Source organism: Acartia tonsa, chromosome 2, assembly GCF_053477335.1.
Source record: "Acartia tonsa isolate MP-2025a chromosome 2, ASM5347733v1, whole genome shotgun sequence".
NCBI lineage: Eukaryota > Metazoa > Arthropoda > Copepoda > Calanoida > Acartiidae > Acartia > Acartia tonsa.
Window position 1 is genome coordinate 15,430,051 of NC_137261.1, and position 23,590 is coordinate 15,453,640.

General features: G+C 38.5%; 1 protein-coding gene across 2 annotated transcripts in view; it reads right to left on the reverse strand.

Moving 5' to 3' along the window:
- Positions 1–22,363, reverse strand: part of Ih (hyperpolarization activated cyclic nucleotide gated potassium channel Ih) — a 229,189-nt gene extending 206,826 nt beyond the window's left edge. For both annotated transcript variants that reach the window (XM_080146939.1, XM_080146931.1), the window contains exons 1-2: positions 21,950–22,363; positions 685–729 (exon numbers count right to left, since the gene is read on the reverse strand). In XM_080146939.1, the coding sequence (XP_080003065.1) occupies positions 685–729; positions 21,950–22,356 (452 nt within the window). In that variant the 5' untranslated portion in view covers positions 22,357–22,363. The remainder of the gene's footprint in view (positions 1–684; positions 730–21,949) is intronic.
- Positions 22,364–23,590: the final 1,227 nt, after the last annotated feature.

The following is a 23,590-nucleotide window of genomic DNA, read 5'->3' on the forward strand; positions in this document are numbered from 1 at the left end:
TGTATCTTCGTAGCATGACTAGCAAACCGACGGAACAAGTAAGTTATATACTGGTTATTCATACATGGTGTTTCAAGAAAAACGTTATTTCTAAAAACTTAATTATGCATAAAAAAAACAATTGTATCAGCAAATTTTGCCTTAAAAATCAGGTTTTCAAAGGCCTTATTTTCGAAGATTTACAGAATTAAAGGTTGTGCAAAAAGGCAACATTTTTAAAATTCAAATTGCGCGGCTTGTGTTAATAGTAAAAAAGTGCTATACATTCCGTTAGAATCGTCAAAAACTCTAGTTTTTTGGAAATATAAGTATCATTTTTGTGCTATTTGTAATTTAAAAAATAAAATTGAATCTGAGTGTAAAAGATAAAAAAACATAAAAATAATAGTTTTACTGATCTATCTTTATAGTGCAATAGAATAAAAATGTTTTCCAATATGGCTTCGAACCAGATTGTAATCCGGTGGATAACCGGTTCTCAGCCTCACTGAAACGTAATATATATAGCATCGTATTACAGATATTTTGCACGAATATTAAAATAAAATCCAGATAAATACCGGTTTTGTTAGCCGGGGACTTTGACCACACGGCCTCTCGAGCCATACAATCTTTTTTATTTTTCATTTTAATATCCGCGGAAATCTGTTCAAAAAAACAATACGATAAAAAACTATTACTCACCCCTGGTTCTCAGGATTTCCAGATATTGTGGAAGCTTCCATCAGTCTGAAAAATAAACATCATTTTCTCAGCTTCTATATAAGGTAGATACTCGATTTTTGGTGACAATTTTAAAGAGCAATATTAGTTTGTGCTTTTACCGATAAAAAAACTATGTCTTTGGAGGAACTACGTTTTTTTTTAAATTTTCTTATACCTTTCTGAATATACTTTTATGTCTGTATTTCATTTAAAGGGAGAGTAAATCACTCAAAAATCAGCCACCTGAGGGATTATCTCTTTTTATACGGGTTTCCTCTCCCACTTCTCCTCTCATCTCCCTCATTTTTTGACGTCGTGTGGCTGATATTTGAGTGACTTCCCCCCCCCCCCCTAATTTCATTTTCAATAATAGTAATTTTTTTAGTTCTCTTCTTATAAACTTCATACCTGGAAAAATTTATATTTTAAAGATATCAACTGTTTTTTCTTTATTTTTGCAATTTCGCTAACTTATTTTATTTATTTTAAGTGAAAAACTTAAGTTAATTAATTAAGAGTTAGTTAATTGTTATTGTAAAAGTTAAGAAGAACATGTACGTTATTTTCATTTACAAATCTTCACAATATTTTACTTTTGTAGTGTAAGGTATGATAGAGGTTTAGTTAAGAGGAGAAAAAATCTGTAGATTAAAATCAATGGCAGAAAAGTTTGGAAAATTCAAGTCTGTACCATTCATCAAGAAAAAAAAGTCAACAAAGGTAATAAGCCGATGGTTGGAGACCAAAATAATTTATAGTCCAACCACTATACCCTTACTCAAGGGTTAAATTAAGATACGTTTGGAAAGAAGTAAAAAAAAAGTAACTCAACTCATGCAGTTTGTCATCCTTGTTTACAAATAAGCTTAAGGTTAAGAAAGAGTTTGTTTTGAGTCAATACATCCGCAAGATGTATAATTTTTAGAATTAACGATTATTATTACAGCACAAACAGTTTTTCTTATTTTTCTTTGCTTTCATTTTACTTTAGTACTTCATTTGCAACTAGTGGCTATGCTCATAGAAGCCTCTAGGGGCACGAAAAAAGTTTTCTTTTTTAATCAATGTTAAGATCAGCTGTTTACCAAAAAAAATACCCACTAGGCGGCGCTTTATATTTTGCTATTTCATTTGAGAGGGCGGAAGTACCCTCCCCCCAAATAGCTATAAACCTTCCCAGGAATATTCGGTTCAGCTGTGAGCTAGAAACAGACAGAGAAAGAGAGAGATAGAGAGAGATCGTGTTACTTTATTATAAGGATTGTGTATTTTTGCGATTATAAAACACGATAATATGTGGAGTTGATCGCACCCCATGGCTTTTATTTAGGAAGAATTGCAGAGAGAGAGGGGACAATGGGCTGTTTATTACACTAGTCCCCAAAGTTTTCTTATTCGTTGGCTTTGCGGACTTTATTGAATTTTGATTGGTTGATTTATTAAGATGAGTGCTCAAATGTTTCAACAATTAATTTAAATCTAAAGAAGGGGTAATTTTGTGTATTCTAATTGGGGATGTACATCAATTTATCGGCCATTTTCTTATCTTTTTAGATCCCTGGAAGAACTGTTAAAGGGGTACAATAATGGCAAGCAACAAGGCATGCAAATATGGAAACTATTTGAACAGGTTTTATTGCATTACTGTTCAAACAAGTGTTGTGTGTGTGTGTGAGTGTTTGTGTTTGTGTGTGTGAGTATGTGCGAGTGTATGTGTGTGTGTGTGTGTGAGTGTATGTGTGTGTGTGTACTGACACACAAGGCTATTAAATTTCAGGTGAAACCGCTTCAAAGCGGGTTTGTCACATATACTATACATACATATCTGATTCTACATCATACTAAATCGAATAATTCTATGTGTCATGTTATATCTGACAATCTTAAATTTTTTTTTCATTTGGCACAGTGTGGTCCATCCCCAAATTTTCGTATAGAAGAATCATATTTATCCCTATGGTTTTTTTGAATAAATGTATAAGTATAGATGTACAAACCAGACAGCTACCTGGTTTTTAACCCTTAACGGTCGGGGGGGGGGGGGCGTTGAACACCCCCCCCATCTGGTTTTTTCTATCTCATTTTCTGTGTGTGAAAGATAAAGAGCCCAAACTGCTTGACTTTTTAAGTGTGGGTATGACACATAACTGAGAGTTGAAATTTTTTGAATATCTCCATCCTGGCGGGCACAGGATGCCAGCAAACCTTGCAGGGTCATCCAGGTAAAGAGCAAAAATATTTTTTGACTTAAACAAAGCATTTTATCTTACCAAAATACTAAAATATCCTCTAGTAGTACATCCTCATATTAAATACAGGTGTTCAAGTCAATTTCAGGTTCCAGGTATGATCCTGCAGGTCCTGATCCTCCAGGTCTCCAGAAATCTTTAAAAGGCTCCTGTGGCCGCAATTTTTGACTTAGAGACTTCAAATTTTAAACTTAAGCTTTTCTTACATGTCTACATAACGTATTAAAATTTCATAAAGATCCGCCGCCGTTTTCTCGCCGACCGCCGACTGCGGCGGCTGGCAGCTGCCAAGTACAGCTGCGGCAGCTGAAATTTATATTTGATATTTAAAATATAAAATTTACATAAAGATAAACATTTTCTGCCAAAAAAATTTTATTCTAGCTTCAAAAATTAAAAAAATACAGCCGTTTGAAATTTTTAAGTAAAAAAGGACCTAAAAACAAAGGTTGTTAAATAAAAGGGTGAAGGAAGCGAAAATTGACTATGACTTACTTAAGGTCGGAAATTCATCATAACACAGGGGACTTGCACAAAATTTATTAGCCCTCTAGCTCTAATAGGAACTGAGATAATATGGGGGGGCGTTGAACGCCCCCCCCCCTCCGACTGATTAAGGTGCGGCAAGGGGCCCGACTGTTAAGGGTTAATGGTGGGGACTTTTTGCGTCTGCTAGAAAATTGTATTATGCTATTTTGTAGCTGTGGTAATATTTCCGACGTTGTTGGTTGATATCTAAAGACCCAATTGAAAGTCTGTAAAAGGTCTCCAACAACATGGAAATACAGCTATTTAACCCCTGCACCCTCTATTCTTTTACTTAATGATTTTGATAAAGGGTGTGCAAAAAAAAAATGCGGACCTTTTTAAAATTTAGATTGCGCGGCTTGTGTTAATAGTAGAAAAACGTTATGCATACCATTAGAACCGCTATGAAGTCTATTTTGTGGAAATATAAGAACCATTACTGTGCTACTTATAGTTTAGGAGCTACGTAGAAGAATGTCCCAACTTACTTAAAACTTGACTTGAGAGTAAATCATTAAAGATAAAAAAAGTGTGTGCAAAAATGCGGACATTTTTAAAATTCAAACTGCTCGGCTTGTGTGAATAGTAGAAAAATGCTATGTATATCGTTGGAACCGTCATAAGCTATATTTTTTGGAAATATAAGTACGATTTCTGTGCTATTTTTAGTTTAGGAGCTGTATTGATAAATGTGAGAAAAGTGGAAAAATTTAATCTTTAATGATTTACTCGCAAGTCAAGTTTTAATTCAGTAGGGACATTCTACTACATAGCTCATAAATTATACGTAGCACAGAAATCGTTTTTATATTTCCAAAAAAATAGACTTCATAGCGGTTCTAATGGTATGCATAACGTTTTTCTACTATTAACATAAGCCGCAATCTAAATTTTAAAAAGGTCCGCATTTTTTTTTGCACACCCTTTAGTATAGGAAAATAATACTCATTAGGTAATTATCCTGTGGTCATGAGCACAATATTTTTACTCGCTTTATTCGGGCCACATATTTAAAAAAGTAGATCATTATAAGAACAACTTGTAATGTTCCATTAAAAAATCAACCAGCAGACTTGAAAATTTAAGTTTGAACTAATCTGAAAGGTTAACTCTTTGTGGCATTTAAATTATACAAAAAGTATAAATATAGTCTAAAGATCATTTTAGTAGCAAAGCTCCTTTATAATTCACTTTGTCTGTCTGTCCGTCAGTATACTATGGGATTCATTCTTACAGTAATAATCTTATTCAGTAAAGATAGATAGATGAATCATTTGTGAATATTCTCATGATCATTGATCATCTAATCTATTACTTCCTTAGATCAAAATGATGTGGAGGAGATTGGATTTAGGCATGTTAGAATTGTCCTATCGATTTCAAACTTGGCATGGCGATTTCTGTAGTAGTTAGGTACGAATATGTCCATTTTAAACATGTTGATTTTTAACTTTTTAAAGAACAAATTATTTTCCGATTGATCTGATTTTTAAAATACTGATTCCTAGCCTAGGATAACATTGTACAATGTTATAAGCGCAGGGTCTCTTTAATCAAGTAAAACATGTTAGTATCTCCTTTAACATTATTCTGTATTTAAGCAGTTTTTCAACAAATCTACTTACAATTTTGTAATACATTTATATTCTGATTATTCAGTTCGTACACTCTTCAAGTGTAATGTTCGTATTTACTACCGTTTCAGAGCTTCGCATTTATGGATGTTGTCATCCTTGTTCAAAAAACAAATATTTAGCTGTTTACTGAATAGCGATGAATGTTCGGTTGATATGCTGTGGTATCCGCCGAGGATAAATGGCAGACACCGGAGTTCAATTAGATTACGGCAGTGTGACAGACGTGGACACCTTACTATAGAGAAGCTACGCTTCTCTAGCTTTCACTAGATAATGATCAACATCTAATTTCAGTTGTCACTTTATTGAAGGTTTAAAAGATACTGAAGCTATATACAACAAACAATAATAACATGGATAGGAATAAATAATCATAACATAAAAGCATAAATAATACATATACAATGGTCAGTTTGGGCAATAATGATCCCCCATCCCTGAAAAGGGTGGGGGAGAATTAAGAATACAGTTAACCATAATAAACATGACAGATTCAATCATTAATTCTAAGCGTAGGGAGGGGGTCACTAGACCCCTTCCCCAGGACTCGGGGGAGGGCCGTTGACCCTCCACCGAACCCCAGATCAGGGGTGCCATAGGCATGGCTCACGGTTGCCGAATACCACAACTCTCCCCTCGGAAGGCTGGGAGGGGGTTTCCCTACCAGACTTCCGACAGTGGTTGAGGCCTTCGGCCCGCTCCTTGGGGCTAAAATATATACAAACGATAATGATTCAATGGAATCCTAGTGGTGAGTATCTTCTTAGGGTTGGTGGGCTCCCAATGTGGGATAGAAGGCAGCGGCTGGCTTGGGTTGGACACGTTGGTCAGCGCCGGCAGGTATCAGGTTTGCTGGTGGCACAGTTGTTGCTGGAACAGTCAGCAGTGGGGCCTGCTGGTTGTTGTTGGCAGCGGCTGGGGCACTGGCTGTCAGGTTGATCGTCTGAGCAGCGGCCTGTCCTCCTGAGGGGCCGCGGGGTCTGCCAGAGGGCGGTCCTGGCCTACCTGGGCGGTCATGCCCGCTGTCAGTGGATTTCATAGACACCATTTCCTCTGCTGCTTCCCTGCCGATGGGAATGGCATCCCAGTCCACTGAAAAGTCCCGGGACTTGGCATGGTTGAGCCTGGCTCTAGCCAGCGCTTTCCTATATAAAGCTGGATGGTACAGGAACACTTGTGATATCGCATTCAGGGCTGCTCGGACTCCTCCTTGTGCGGCTGCCAGGGAGATGATGGTTAGGTCCCCCAGCAGTTTGAGGATCAACAACAGCAAACACAGTATGGCTGCGCCATCTCCCCACTCGTGGATGGCTTGTCTAAATCCAGCCCAGACATCCAGGGCTGCCTCTCCTTCCTCCGCCAGTCGGTCAATGTTGTAGGACACTATCCCATGGTCTCCTGTGGCCGAACAGCTGCCTTGCTGAACGCAGGAGCCATAGGATAGGCCGGTCAGCATGGCACTCTTGTATGCTGGGAACGCCAGCAGTTGTTGCCAGTCGTTCAACTCAGCCTGCGAATACAAGCCACCTGAACTGAAGTCATCTAAGGGTTCTGTCAACAACTGCTTAGGCGTATCCAGCGGGGGTGGCCTCTTCTTGGGAGCGGGGGTTAACTCTATCCAGCCTTCCTCCGCGTGCACAGTCAGGGGGTAGGTGGAGGAGCAGGGAATCTTGGTGGCGTGTTCACTGTATACCCGTGTCACAGCGTCTACAAAACCTGTGGGCTCTACTGGCACTTTGTCCCAACACTCCTTGTGTTCGCGGACAACGTACTTGTGACGTTGGCAGGTCAGCTGCAGCAGGATGTCTCCCCTCAGTACCGAGAACGTGCTCCCCTGGACACGCACCGGGTGGGCCGGGTCTAGTTGCTGGAGCTTCCAGCAGTTGGCCGCCACTCCTTCTGCTGCGGTGCTTTTCATGCGCGTTTCCAGGGTAAACCCAATATAACCTGCATGTATCTGTGCTTGAAGGGGAACGTCAACATCCCTGGCCGACACTCTGGGCAGCGCAGCCGCGGCTGGGTCAGCTGCCACGAACAGCGCTGGATGGTTTGTGGCATGGGCCTCGAAGTCGCAGTTCACAATCGAGGTGGGGTTGGTCATGTTGATGAAAAACTGAGCCTGATGGTCAACCAGATATGCATCCATCACCAGGCTGGGCTGGAGGCTGCGGATCAGCCTCAAGGGGCAATCTCTCCCCAGGTGGTCCCACACGTAGGTTGCTTCTCCAGTGATGCAGGACAGCTCAGAATGGGGACACTCTAGGGTCAAGTGGTCAGACTGGGACTCCACCCGTCCATCCTCCACCACATAGGTCTCCTCCTTGACCAGCAGCCGTTGCTCCTGGAGCACTAATTCGTTGCGGTATAGCTGGCCCTCAAAGTGGACGTCCTCCCCCTCACAACCCACCCCCTCGGGGCTGTTGACGAGGGCGCCCACCATGTCGATGGTGAAGAACAGGGGGTGGTTCAGCTGGAACGTCAGTGGCTGGGTCTTGCCTGGCAACGTGTAGACTCGGTTCCTGGCCAGGTCTCGGCACGCTTCTGGGTCTATCTTGGTTGGCCTCATGAGGGTGGGGACCGAGGTCACCTTGAGGTGACCCCATACCCCACACCTGAATGTCCACTGGGACACGGTGAGCTGACAACTGTACCCAGTGGTTTCCCTCACCTTGACTTGCTGCAGGACGTGTACTTCATGGCCCAGGGGCACCTCTTGGTGTAGGGGCTCCGTGTTACACATCTTTTCTTTATTGTAAGACGTGACATGGGTGGGGTTGGCACAGTCCCACCCCACCAGGACGTAGCTGGTTGTAGGCCACACGGCTGCCAGCAGGAGGCCCCACAGGACCATCCACCAATGGGAGAGGCTTCCAGGCAACCATCTTCCTCGTACACGCGGCTGGGGATCTTCAGCTCTGGTCACGGCTGCTTCCTGGGACTGGACACGGCTGGGCTGCTCCTGGCTAGATACAAGTTTCCATTGAGCGTTATCTGTATGCGGCCGAGGCACCCCGATACCCTCCCCAATGACAGACTGGCAAGCGACTGGCACTTGCCTGGGTGTCGGCTCCCCTAGCCCTAAGTGCTCCCTTCCCTTGTCCAAAGCATGCCCAGTGGCATGGGGCTGAAGTGCATGTGGCACAGGCTCGCCCTTACTCACTGCCCTCCCCTGCCCTAGGAACTCAGGTGCATGTGGCACAGGCAAGTCCTTATTTTCCCAAATTTCAATCTCCCCAGCCTCAGGTGCAGGGGGCACAGGCAAGGCTGGGTGTTTACAATATTTTGGATACAACACATTTAACAAATTCAACTTATCCTGATGTTGAGCAGCTGGGTTCCCTTGGCTGGCAGGGGGCTCTGGATGGCAGGTAGCTGGGCTCTCCCTGCAGGCTGGTGGCGCTGGCTGGCATGTAGCTGGGCTCTCCCTGCAGGCTGGTGGCGCTGGCTGACTGGGGGTGACGGGTGTCACCCCTTCCTCTGGGACCGCTGGCTCGTTCCAGGACTCAGGTCTCTCGGTGGCGGCGACGGTTGTCGCCCCAGACATCAGGTTGGAGGCTGGCTCGTTCCAGGATCCAGGTATCTCGGTGGCGGCGACGGTTGTCGCCCCAGGCACCAGGTGGGAGGCGCTGGATAGCACCCCCCCCATCATCCCAGGTGGCGACGCCGGGTGGCGTCCCATACATCGATGCAGAGGTGCTGGCTAGCACCTCCTGCCTCTCTCGTTCGGCGGCTGCCAGGACCTCCCCATACACCGTCTCAGGGACGCTGGGCAGCGCCCCTCCACTCTTGCTGGGTAGGCTCAGTCGGGCAGGTTCCATCATGTTGAGGCTGAAAGGCTGGGGCCTCAGCACCTCTGGCTCGGCTATGTTGTTGGGCTGTATCAGCTCTGGCCCCAGATGGTTAAGGCTGAAGCCTAGGCCAACCCGGTTGGGTTCAGCCGCGCCGCCCAGTACGTTGATCCTAGCTGGGACAGTCCCGAACTGCGGCATCCCATCGGCTCGGTCCGCAGCTCTGGGGGCGGCTGCTTGCTGTGGTGGTGCTGGGGGCGCGCTCCCTTCCATATGGGCCACTCTGCTGGGCTTCCCTGGAGGGGCACCCTTGTCGGCGGTGCGCCTGCGGCTGGCTACCTGGGCCCAGTCAGCTCTACAATCGGCCGCCGTGTGACCGTCATAGTGGCAACGCTCACACTTGGCAGAACGGTCACGGCGTGGCTGGGTGCGTCTCTCCTCTAGGCTAACTTCCACAGGCGTTGGGCAGTCTCGAGCTCGGTGGCCTCTCCCCTGGCAGCGGTAGCAGCGGCCGGGAACCTTGTCATCTGGAGCGACCTTCCCCATCTGGTGGAGACCCGGAGCCAAGGAGCCAATCTCCATTGGCTCCGACTCGTCATATTGGGGCAACTGGATGCAGGCAGATCCAGTCAGCCCGTCGGTCGAGTCCACTAAGCACACACCTTCCTTCAGCTGCTTAGTAACCATGGTCACGGTGAACATGGCCTTACGAGTGTACTCAGGTACACTCGTAATTTCATGGTTCATCATGAGGCGTTTTACATTGGCGTTACGAATTCCACGATTTAATTCGTCCACCAACAACTCAAGATCCTCATGGTTGTAGGCATCCCTATACAAGGCGCACTTAGTTGATATGTACGCTTGTATAGGTTCTGTCGAGTGTTGCTTGTAATCCCTAAACGCTTGTTTAAGCGTTTGGGATTCAAAAGCAGGGCGAAATAGCAATTCACACTCGGTCTTGACCTGTTCGTAGGTCAAGGCTTGGCCTGCCTCGCCAAACAGATGGGACGCCATTTCCGCCGCTTGCCCTACCAATGACAGTAGTAGGGCGTTGCGGCGGTTGAGGGAATCATGAGGTGGCACGCGGTAAGCCGCCCATTACATCTCAAGTCTGCGGATATGTGCCGACCAGGATTGCTTGGGCGGCCCTCTAAACTCCGGCAGATTGCTCAGCATCAGCTTGCGGTACTCGGCTGGGGCCGGCTGAGGGTCATCCTGGAGCCATCCTGGGGCTTGGTCACCTCCTGGGGCTTGATGCTGGTCCATTGGGTCAACGGTGAAACGGCGGGCACAAAGTTATATAGTACTAAAATGAATGGTTTGTCACTTGGGGCTTCCTAGCCTAACAGCCAACACTGTTTGTATCACTAGGTTGGGAGTTTAGTTGCAAAGATATAACTTAGCTGTACTTATCACTAGTTAGGTGTTGAGGTTGTAGGGTAGGCTGGTAGAGGTAGATAGATGTTGAGGGTCTGAACTGCTGTCAGGAACTGATTGGGTTTTCCTTTATCACACTAGAGCTAGAAGGAAAGAAACTTGCAATTCTTTATTTGCTAAAATACCCCTGTTAAATGCTATGGAGTAGCTCCGCTCCGGTGTGAGTGTGTGTGTGTGTGTGTGCGTGGAATCTCCTGTCCTTGTAACGCGCGTCCGCGCCGTCAAATCCGCGCACACGGGGAAAACGCGCTCTCACCCCTCAACTCGCTCTCTCATTGGTCCGCTTTCGTCCGTTGGATTTATGATATTTTCCGCACTCTGTCGCGCTACCTGTGAATGGCGCTCTGTGTGTCCGATCGCTAGCCCCACACTACAGACGGACTTAGTCTAGTGTGGGTAGGAAGGGGGAAGCGCGTGAGGGGACGGGGGTAACTCCGTCCGTTCCCCCTGTGAGGGAGGGGGGTAACTGTGTGCTGGTGTAATAGGGCCTTTCTTCTTAATCCTAGGCTTATCTATTATATCACCCTGATTGTATTTGCCTTCAATGGAGAGGGGCCCCTCCCCTTCCCTTGGAATAAGGGGTGTATTGTTGTTGTGCTGTGGGCTTGAGATTGTTTTGATTGTATATCAGGGTCTTTATTATATTACATCTAGCTTTTATTTTTGTCCTTATCACAATTGCATAACAGATTTGTTTACCAACTCTGTTCTATTTTTAGCTGTTATCACAATACACAATAATCCAAGCCTGTTCTATTCTTAGATTTATCACAACACAACAATTTGTTTGCCAAGCTTTGCTCATAAATCTATTGTTTGGCCATCACACTAGGGTGGTAATCCCTGCAAATGTGATATAATATCTGTTTTCTAGATGGGTGGCTGCGTTGTAGCTTCTCAGGATACTCGGAGTTGACGTAGTTTTTCTCTGTTCTGGTGCACTACACTCGTATGTTAGCTCGCAGCTTGCAGCTATGTGGCATGTTTCAGCCTATCGGCGGCAGGGAATGTCCCGTCCTGCTAGCGCCGCTGATCCAAATCCGGCTGATGGCGGCAGGGAATGTCCCGTCCTGCTAGCGCCACTGGTTCGGATCCTGCTATTTCTTGCAGTAAAGTTGGCCTATTTCCAGCCGTTTACACTTATTTGGCTTGTTTCAGCCGGTCCGCAGGCCTGTTTCAGCCCTTTTGGCGCTCAATTCTCCGTTAGATATCAGCGCTGCTCGCGGTTATTCGTCGAATTTCGCTGTCTCGCTTCCACAACTGCCGGATGCAGAGTTAAACTTTGCTGTCCAGGGTGGGTAATTCAGGTTGCTTGCGTCAGTTTTGCCAGATTCACTGCTGGGAGTACCTTAGCCTCAGATGCGCGTCTGCTCTACACTTGTGGTTCGCCGTAATCTCACACAGCTGTCACCAAAGTTGTGGTATCCGCCGAGGATAAATGGCAGACACCGGAGTTCAATTAGATTACGGCAGTGTGACAGACGTGGACACCTTACTATAGAGAAGCTACGCTTCTCTAGCTTTCACTAGATAATGATCAACATCTAATTTCAGTTGTCACTTTATTGAAGGTTTAAAAGATACTGAAGCTATATACAACAAACAATAATAACATGGATAGGAATAAATAATCATAACATAAAAGCATAAATAATACATATACAATGGTCAGTTTGGGCAATAATGATCCCCCATCCCTGAAAAGGGTGGGGGAGAATTAAGAATACAGTTAACCATAATAAACATGACAGATTCAATCATTAATTCTAAGCGTAGGGAGGGGGTCACTAGACCCCTTCCCCAGGACTCGGGGGAGGGCCGTTGACCCTCCACCGAACCCCAGATCAGGGGTGCCATAGGCATGGCTCACGGTTGCCGAATACCACAATGCAATTGTTATACAGAGTATTCTGCTCTTAAAAAAGCATATTCAAAGTAGCTAAAAAGGTTGCATTACAGAAATTTAATTAGAAATGCAATTCATTAAATATAAATGAACTAAAAACTTTTCTTTTCCTGTAAAAGTCAAAGAAAAGTACATAAAACTAGAAAAAATTATAGTTTATATTTTATTCTTAAGTAGTACGTGTTCATGAATAGTTCAAAAGCTTATTTAAAGATTTCATTTTTACATCGATAGATATGGCGTGTTTTAGGGGAAACTTTAAAAATAGCAATAGAATTATGAGACAAGAAGAATAATGTATAGTAAAACAATTTGTCACAATCAAAGAGGAACTTTTACATAGTTTTTAAAAGGATTTATCATCCTTTATTCAGTATTGACTAAAACTATTTTATTAGATTCTTTTAGTAATTAAAATATTTTTTAAACATTACAAAAATATATTGCACGTTACTTTATTATTATTATTTTTACTTTATATGAGAAAATTAAGACTCCAACATTATCTTAAAAAAAGATGTCGAATAATTGTTTTTTAAAACTGGTATATCATATGTTAACTACCTGACTATAAACTGTATTCCTTTAGTTTACAGAAGATACTTCTAAAATATTAAATAGATTGTGCGTGGTATGAACTTTCAGATCTCGTCAACATTTAGAACAATTAATGCTTAATATTCGGATACAGGGTTTTGATTTTATTAGAGGGTATTATTGCGTCAACACCTTAAAATATATGAACCAACGAAATAAAAAAAATGTATCATGACAATTAATTTCAAAATAAAAATTGCACTTATAAAAATGGAAAGGGAATAGACTCGTATTTTATTATCTAAGTTTAATAAATTTTTCCTATTTCTTAAATGTATAAAAATCTATAAAAAGTTAAGGAGTAGTGTCACTAACACCCGTCCGAACGAAATTTGAAAGCTATGGAAACTAATTGATCTATGGGTTTTAATTAAGAAATTCGACCGTTTATAGCCGACTTTTTTATTGGGAAGAAATAAAAAAATAAGACCTTTCATACCAAAATGTGTACAGTTTCTACCCAATAGCAGGTCTGCCGAGTTCTCCCAGGATATTTTTATTGGTGGAGCCTTATTACCCCTCTTTCTTAGTACCTTTATTAAAATAGCATCAAATAACGATAGAACCAGTATATTGTGCCCTGAGAAGCAGAATCGATTGAGTGGAGTATTTTCTGTGTCCATTAAAATAACCTAAAGCCATGCCAGGACAGAAGTGAAGCTTTCGAAAAGGGAGAACTCTATTTTTTCAGTTGTTATCGAAATCTTAAGCTTAAAACATAAAATAAGGTTATAATTATGGAACAATTCCTTACTCTAACCACGATTGTTTTAAATATAAAAGGTGATAAAGTTCAGTTTAAAAGTCAGGATATCTTTTTATGCATTACTAATCTCATTATATAACTCCATGGGTACCGTCGAAGCAAAAATAAAGGCATCTCATTTCATATCATAGAGAAACAAAAAAAAATATATTTCAGTATGACTTACAATATGGGGAATTTCTGCTGGTATAGAACCGGTTATGATCCACACTGAAACAGCATGTATTGTACTGTATTAAAAAAAATTCAATGAAAAATAAAATTAATCCCTATATTGTTTGCACGGGCCTCCGGCCCCTTGGGGGAAACAAAACCGTAATTATTCTTTTATTTTGTTATCCACACTACAAAAGGTCTATAACACGATGTAATAAATAACTATACCTAATTAACTTGAGGAGAAGCATTATATAGACAGGCAAACCAATATGAAAAGTACGTACAATTCAAAAGTAAGACAGACACACTTAGTTTATCTATAGAGTAGCGTCACTACCAAACAAGGATGACAATATCCATTAAAGCAAAGCTCTGAAACGATTGGACAAACGAACATTAACTCTTATAGAGTGTCAAAACTGAATAATAAAACTGCATAAATAGAGGATACTATTTGGGACATACTTACAGTTTTAAGACTTCATTATAGAGATGCTTCGCTTATAAAATTGTACCATGTTGTAATAGAATAAAAAATCAGATGAATAGGATAATTTTATTACATAAAAACTTGTTGTCAAAAAGGTTAAATTGTAACGATTGTAACGATTATAGATTTACTTCACTTTCTAAATCGTTCCTATTAATAGAAAAGCTCCGCTTTTTAAAACTCTGCAGTTGACAGTTCCTTCTCTAATCCCCAAGATATATCAAAATAAGTTAAAACTTTCCATCTTTTCTTTCTTCAGATATAAAACCTTTTTTTCGTGCAAAATTGCTTCAAATTTATATAAATTTCTTGCAAATAAAATTATTAATTTCGTCTATAAAACCATAAAAGAGCTATGCATAAAATTGCTCTTGAACAATTTGTTATCCTAAAAAATTTAAGTGTTAATGTTGTATGATAAGCTATATTTATGAATAGCTTTATGATATCAATTGTAAAAAATTGCTAAATTGGTCATTTAGCACTGTTAACGTTGTGATATACAGACCAAACTTGTGTAGAAAAGATTAAACAGTAACAAGCCCTTTTCACTCCACGGGGGCAGGGATAAGGGATAGGAAACCTGGCCATTAATTAGGTCCGGGCCTAGATTCTAAAGGGATATTGCAACTATTACAAATTCCTATCAAACTGGCGGACGCTCCCAACTAGCTATTGCTCTAAACCAATAAGAATCGGCCTGTTTTTAACAACCAATCACCAATTGGCGAAAATTTTAGAAGCAGACAATTCTGGAAAAAATAATGATTTCGTCTGCTACTAAAAAATAAATATAAATGGTGTTAGATCACATTAGCTTAATTATTAAATCTGCTTAGAGTTAAACATTAAAAAAGGGCCATATAGAAAAACAAAAATAACGGGATTATTTTTTGGAAAGGAGGTAGCTACGAATTTTCATTTGGTAGTTTATAAATTAGATGTTGTATTTTGAATTTTAAAAATTTAATACGAAATTGATACAACACTTTAACCCTAATATATGTACATTGTACAATACACAATACAACACAGTACAAATATATCACTACAACAATAGTATCCAAAGAATACTTAGTAGAATGTCACCCAAGTGCATATTAATTTATTTATTTTGAATTTTAATTAACAATGAAATTTTCAAATAAAATTTTTACTCATTAATAAAAATGCAAATAATACAAACTAAAATCTGTCTGAGGGAAACCCAACGATAGCTTTCTGACAGTTCAAATTACCAAAGTAAAAGATAAAAAAATTTTGGGAGAGAAAAAACTTCATTTTAACAAAAGCCATTAATATATAGGTTTATAAAAAGTTATGTTTTTTACTTTAAACTAGCTACCTGAATTTGATTCTATACTTTATCTACACACACACACACAGCTTTTTATTAGCGTTTTATACGAAGCACTGCGCCATCCCAAAACTGGTTTATTAGGCTAGAAATAGGCCTAGGCTTGAAATAGGCCTGAAATAATATTTTCCTACGTTTCCCATCCCTTATCCCTGCACGGGGGTAGCATAGACCGCTTACAATTTGTCAGTGTTTCTGTAACAATATGGCTTTTTATAGTTATGGGATAGGGTTGTCAGCCCTAATCCCTTTGATTGCGGTGTAATGCGTCCATACAACCAATCAGACAACCAAAACTTTGATTGCACGACCTTTGTCTAAGAAGTCTTAACTGTGCATGGTAGTGAGTTGCGCCTGTTTTGGGCCAAGGCATTCTCCCTACTCTAACTATTTAAGTCGCGCACCTGGCATAGCAGCAGTAGAAACCATTTTTAAAGTTTTAGTTATGACGCGGTGTCGGACTGAGATTCGAACCTATCACATTCCCGACGACGAGCGGATACGCTAAGAGTTGCGGCACGGTCACGGATTAAAAAGAACTGTTTTTAAAAAAAACGGTTGTTAAATAAATAAAACTGTGTTGAAGTCCAAGTATATTTGAGAAAATGAGTATTTGTACTTCAACAGTTCAACTTTGATTGTTAAAAGCGAAGCTTTTCCAAGGTAAGGGTGTGTCTGTCCATACGTCCGTTTGTCCGGTAATAATGGCTATGCTAAATTATATGTTCATGTTAGAATCTTTCTATCGATTTTAAACCTTGCTTGATGATTTTTTTAGAACAGCAACTCAATATTCAATACTAAAAAATATTAAAGTTGATTAATATTATAATTTTGTCAAATTATCGTAGTACAGCGATATTTTAAAAATTTTCATTTCTAGAACGATAAGGTACAATTTTATAGGAGGCATCCTATAATCAAGACTTAATTAGTGTTAGTTTTTTTATTTCCTTAATCTTATTATTATTATTATTTGATTCTATATTTTTCTTCATAATTTACTTACAAAAATTACATTTAAAGTATAACAATATTATTTTAAAAGTCATTCACAATATTAAAGAAAAAATTGGATAAAAATCATTTATGTACACATATATTAAAGAATATTATATCACAATTACATTGGTTATACGGAATTTTTTTTACATACTGTGACATTCCCTTTGTTCAGCCTTAATTTAAGTCTTCATAAAATAATAGTGGATCACATTTAAGATGTGATTGGCAAACTGAATAATCTTAATATGAAAAAGGAAGTATTTTTTTCTTGTATTCTCAAAAAAATTGTGTGTAACCATTTAGTCAAATGCGCTTATTAATTCAAACTGTTTATAAATATATATTATAATATATATATGGAATGGTCATAATTAAGAACATTTATAAGCGCATTTGACTAAACTTTACAGAAAATACGCACAAAAATGACAAAGTCTATTTTGTCCTGTTGTGACGTTATAAATTTCGGGATAGGAGAAGACAATCTCTTCAAAGTAGATGGGAGAAATGGATCTCCTTTCTCTTTCTCTTTTCCCTTTCCCGAAATTTAAGACGTCACAACAGGACAGTATGGGTTTTTTCCAAAAAATGACCCCATTTGTCCTTTATTATCACTTCTGATTTCATACTCAATTCTCCCATGGACGTTTCCATACTTGTTAAACTTTACATGCTATTGTAAAAAAAGTAAACTCAACTATGTAAAGTTTTGAAGAGAAATCTTAAAAGCGCCAACTCAACAAGTCAACAATATTTTTCTTTCTTCAACCAAGTTAGATATTTAAATTTGTAAATATTGCGTAATTTTATTGTTTTTTTAACTGTTAACAAAACAAGAATATTTATGCAGAGAGAGAGAGGGGACAATGGACTGTTTATTACACTAGTCCCCAAAGTTTTTATAATAACGTTATCTTCTTCTTGGCTTAACAACTTTGGGGACTTTAGTAAATTTTGATTATTTCATTAGGTTGAGTGTTCAAACGCTTCAACCACTAATTTTTATCAACAGAAGGAGTTATTTTGTGTATCATCATTGGGGATGTACATAATTTCATCAGCTATTGCCTTATCTCTTTAGATCCCTAATATTGACGTATATAATCAAAAGACATATAAAGTAAAATAAAGGGAATTAATCTATGTTAGGATTTTTAAGGTGTTTTTTCTATGTAGCTTAAGATTTTAATAACTACAAAACTAATTTAGTTCTATTTTTTGGCACGGCTTCATAAAGGTCCTGGGATGGTTTTAGGCTATTTTCTGTTTGCCTAACCGTAGCTTCCAGATCCTACAAAGAGTTTAAGATTTTTATGCAATTAAAATTATTTTTAGAATAAGTAGATTACTAGAAATCTTTGCTCTAGGAAAAAATTAAGTTGCATAAAATCTTGTTTAGCATGAAAAGAAATTTTTATACAGACAAATGTTTTGTAAAAACAAGGTTGAATTAAACCACAAGTAAACTTAATTGATTAAAATTAAACAATGAACCGCCTGGCCATTGTTTTTTTAAAATAAGAAGTCAAAATTATCCAACCCTCCCCTAATATAATCATTTTCAACTTATTCAAACAAGGACAAATTAAACCATAAAGTGGACATAATTGATATAAACTGTAAATAAACAAATTAACTTCTTGAATTCTGAAATGATCACCGCTTAAATTTAAAATGAATTTAAAATAAGGAGACTGGGGTTGTTAGTCTTCGTTTTTTTTGGTTTTAATGTTTGCTCATGTCGGGTTAGGTAAGGAGTTTTGCAAAAAATACCTCCCCTCCCCCTCTTCAGTTCTTTATTTAAACAAGGATGACAACATCCATAAAAGCGAAGCTCTGAAACGGTATGACAAACGGACAATAACACTTGTATAATGTCAGAACTGAATAATCAGAATGTAAATGTATAAGAGTCAAAGCAAAATTGTAAGCAAATTTGTTAAAAAACTGCTTGATACAGGATAATGTTTATGGACTTACTTACATTTTTAGGACTTGATTATAGAGATGCTTCGCTTATAATATTGTACTTTGTTGTTCCAGGTTTCAGTATACCAAAAATCAGACCAATCGGATAATTAGGTCACATACAAATTTGTTGTTAAAAATGTAAAAAAATCAACATGTTTAAAATGGACGTACGGACATTCTGGTAATGATTATAGAGTTGCTACGCTTTCTAACTCGTACCTAACTTCTACAGGAATCACCATGCAAAGTTTGAAATCGATAGGACAATTCTAACATGCCTAAATTAACGAAAAAAGCTATCCGTGACGGACGTACGGACGGACCGACCCTAATTATAGAAAAGCTTCGCTTTTAAAAAGGATTCACAAAGATCCCCTATGGTTTTATGCAATATTATTTTTCAAATTTAAGTCTGGGAAGGTTTCAGGCCATTTTTCCACCTCTCATACAAACAGACATTTGAGTTGTATAGCTGATTTGCTGCAAAGATATTTGATATTAACTAAGGAAGAGATATTATATATTGATTGATAAATTAAATATTCATATTTCATACAACCATAGTTCATCACGGATCTAAAGGAATAAGACAATAAATTAATGTACATCCCTAATGATATTACTCAAAGATACCCCGGCTTAAGATTACAATTAGTATTTGAAACGTTTAAACACTCAAATAAAATTAACAATAAAAATTCATCAAAAGTCCCAAAAGTTGTTAAGTAAACGTTAGAAAACGTTATTATAAAACTTTGGGGACTAGTGTAATAAACAGCCCAATGTCCCCTCCCTGCCTCCCTGATAGTTCATACTAGAGATAGATAGATTCATGCGATGCTTTAAAAATACCAAAGAAACAGGGAGGGAGAGGAAATTTAATCACACTAGTCCCCAAAGTTTTACAATAATGTTTTCTAATTTATTGGCTTAACAACTTTGGGGGTTGGTTAATTAAGTTAAGTGTCCAAACGTTTCGTTTACTTATTGTAATCTACAGGAAGGTTCAATTTGTGTTTTATCATTGGGGATGTACATCAATTTATCAAAAGAAATCAATCTTCTTGATTTTGCTAATGAAATCATGGAAGTTAATGTTGGGTTTGTAAAACTAAAATTTCTTTGCTTACACAAACATAAACTGATTCAAGTCTGCTATAATATCTGATTGGTTAAGATTTAAATTTTTATGTTATAATACATTTCGAAATTGAAGAAAATAAAGGCCTAATTTTATTACTACATGTAGACAAGATTAAGTTTTAAATCTGACGTATCTAAGTCGAATATTGCGGTCACAAGAGCCTTTTACAGATTTCTGTAGCCCTATAGGATCAGGACCTGCAACCTGGAACCTGAAATTGACTTGAACACCTATATTTCATTTGAGGATGTACTAATTCAGGTTTGCTGGCATCCTGTGCCCGCCAGGATAGAGGTATTCAAAAACGCCCCCTCCCTCCCGACCGTTAAGGGTTTAAGGGAAATTATATTGTCTCTGGAATCTTTTTTCTTTAAATTGTTTTACATTTTCCTAAATTTTAATTTGTTAAAACCCATGAATGGTTATTATTCTGATAAAAAAAACCCCATTCAAATGAAGAAAATAAGATAGATAAATCTACTGAATGCCTATACCTACCCGTACCAAAATTGAATTTAGTTTGAAGGTGCGAAATAGTATGCAAACACTTATTTAGTTTATTAATTATTCATGTATGTGCGTGTGTGTTATGAGTCAGGAATACATAGGATGGTAGATGGAAAATATATATTGACCATTGTTCTCATATTTCAGGATGATATTCATTAAATTAGATTAAGATTAGTGGTTGAACAATTTGAACACTTACCTTAATAAAACAACCAATCAAAATTCAGTAAAAACTCCTCAAATTAGTGAAACCAACAAATATGAAAACTTTGGGAACTAGTGTAAGAAACAGCCCATTGTCCTCTCTCTCTCTCTCAGGATTTTTGGTTTTCTGAGAGTAGCAGGTGTCTTACTTAAACCACCCTAATAAATGGAACCATAAACACAAGTAACAAATTTTCATTGATCCCTTAGGTAGACTAAACTATACCTATTGCACTAAAAGTTACAATTAAGTCAATTACCTATCGTTATATCCCTGTCCACGCGTCTTATAAGTGTAAAGCGTCCATTCGCCTGATGTGTATTAGGTTATCCAACTGACAACCAACCTGTTCATTGCATGACCTTTTATTGGAAGTACTAATTGTTAATAGAAATCAATTACGCCTGTTTATGAGCCAAGGCATTCCCTATATTCTTACAGTTTATGTCAGCCGCCTAACAAAGCAAGAGTATGTACTATTTTAAACGTCTCTAGTATGACATTGAATTGTTCCCTACTAAAGGAAATTCTAAATATAATTTAAATTTTCATTGACTAATCCCGGTTTCCTTGTTTTCTAAGTGAATGAATTAGTGTTTGCATTATTTAGATAATCTATAATATCTATATGAGGACAGATATCACTTAGATTTAGCGTATCGATTCAATTACCTAAGTAGATAAAAGCACATTTATTCTCAAAATGTACAAAAACCCATAAAAGCGAGGACAAACGAACATTAACAATTGAATAGTGTCGTAACTGAAGGAGCAGAATACAAAAGAAGAAGTCTACTCAAAATTCTAAGTAAATCTGTTGTAAAACTGGTTACATACAGGATACTGTTTTGGATATACTTACATTATTAGGACTTGATCATAGAGATGTTTTGCTTATATATAACATTGTTGTTCTTAGAATCAACATTTCAAGAGTTAGATGAATAGTATAATTTTTTAGCAATAATACCAGTATTTCTTTAGCCGAAAAGTTGATTTTTTGGAAATAAATTGAAAATAAGTGAAAGTTATATTATTTTATCTTATTTAAAATATCATTTAAAAGATCGCAATAACTTTGATTTGACTTTGATTTGACTTCATTTCTTTGTAGGTAAGGTTATATTGGGTACAGGGTTAAAGCACTTCAGGTACATATCCCTCAAGCATAGGAAAAAATCCAACTCCTTTATAATTGTATCATTTTCAAAAAATGGATGGGTTTATGTGCACGCTTGGAACTTTGAGGGAATATAATAACAATGGATGTGCTATTACTTGGATCTTACACCAGATTTTCATGTTCTATATTAAGTGTACTCTGTAGCGGGCTAAAATAATGATCTTTACTTTCCCTACTATACCCCAACCTATTTCCTACTACTGGATAAACGGCCCGACCAATAAACGCGGGAGAAAATTGGAATACAAATTGACGACAGTTTTTCTCCTGTTATATCATCCACGTATATTCTACATCCATTACACTAACCTGTTATGTAGCCGAGGGGTAGAAGGCATAGACAAATTGACCCCAAGCATCAAATCAACATCTCCTTCAGTTGCAATTATGCCAGTTGATGGTGAGGGGGGTGGCGAGGGTGTTCTAGATACCTGTGGCTCCTCTGTCAGCTGCTGGCTGGTTGTCTGACTGTGTGTTCTAGATACCTGTGGCTCCTCTGTCAGCTGCTGGCTGCTTGTCTGCCTGTGTGTTCTAGATACCAGTGTCTCCTCTGCCAGCTGCTGGCTGGTTGTCTGCCTGTCTGTTCTAGATACCAGTGTCTCCTCTGCCAGCTGCTGGCTGGTTGTCTGCCTGTATGAGGGCGGGGGCAACATGTAGTCTGGCAAGGGAGGTCTAGACAAGTTGGGCGAGGTGGTGATTTCGCTCACATTTGGCATCGTGTATTGCCTAAATAAATTAATAATGGATTTGTATGATACATTTCTTGTTTTTCATTTTCATATCTTTTCTAAGGATTTTATTGTGTTAACCAATTTACAACAATCCTTTTAGAGAAGCTTTACACGAATCTCGTGGTAGTTTTCTTATTTTATTTAAAGGATATATGCTATTTTCTTCCCCCTTTCACAAAATGGTAAGAGCAAAACCACTAAGAATAAAGTAAAACAATTTAGGAAGGCATGCAGCAGGTTTTTTTTTATATGACGCTATCAAACTTTCAGCAACATTCCGAAAAATGAAATAAAAACGTTTCTCGTATTCATTCGAATCCGGTGGATAGGAACCGGTTCTCATCCATACGAAAAAACTATGTCTAGCATCGTATTATATCCAGTTTTCTACGAATATAGAAATGTACAATCATAAGATTAAAACTAGTTTTTTTTACGAGATACGAGAAATAACTATTCTTGTATTCATTCGAAACCGATTAATGTCCGGTGGATTAGAACCAGTTCTCATCCATACTTTAAAATTATGTCTAGCATCGTATTATATCCAGTTTACGAATATAAAAATTTACAATCATAAGATTAAAACCATTTTTTTAACCCGTGCCTTCGGCATCTCGGGTATATAATTGCGGAAAGGTGTTTATAATAGGATGCGAGAAATAACTATTTTCATTTACCTAGAAAGACCACTCTTTGAGTCTTTTCCAGTAGCGGAGGAATATACCGGGTTTCTTATCCTGAATATTTATGCTTAATTTTTTTCTATAGTTACAGTCGGTACGTCCGTCCGTCTAGGACAGTTAGTTCTGTTCGTAGATTTATACAGGTTTGAAGTATCCTATTTATTTAAAACTTTGCATGCTGATACCTATAATAATCCCATTTAAAACATGCTAATTTGTTTCCTTTTTTTGCTAACAAATTTTTGTTGTTATAATTATCCTATTAGTCTATTCATATGATTTTTGGAATACTGAATAGTATTACAACAAGATACAATTTAAAATTGACGCATTTCTATAATAAAGTCCTAAAAATGTAGGTATGACCTTAAACAGTATCCTGTATTTAAGAAGTTTCAAACCAAATTTACTAACACATTTACCAATAATTTTATTCTAAAGAAGAAATAATTTTTCTACCATATGGGTTGAATAAAAGCTAACCCTATTTAAACAAACAAACTTATAATAAAGATTATAATTTCTGTGACGGA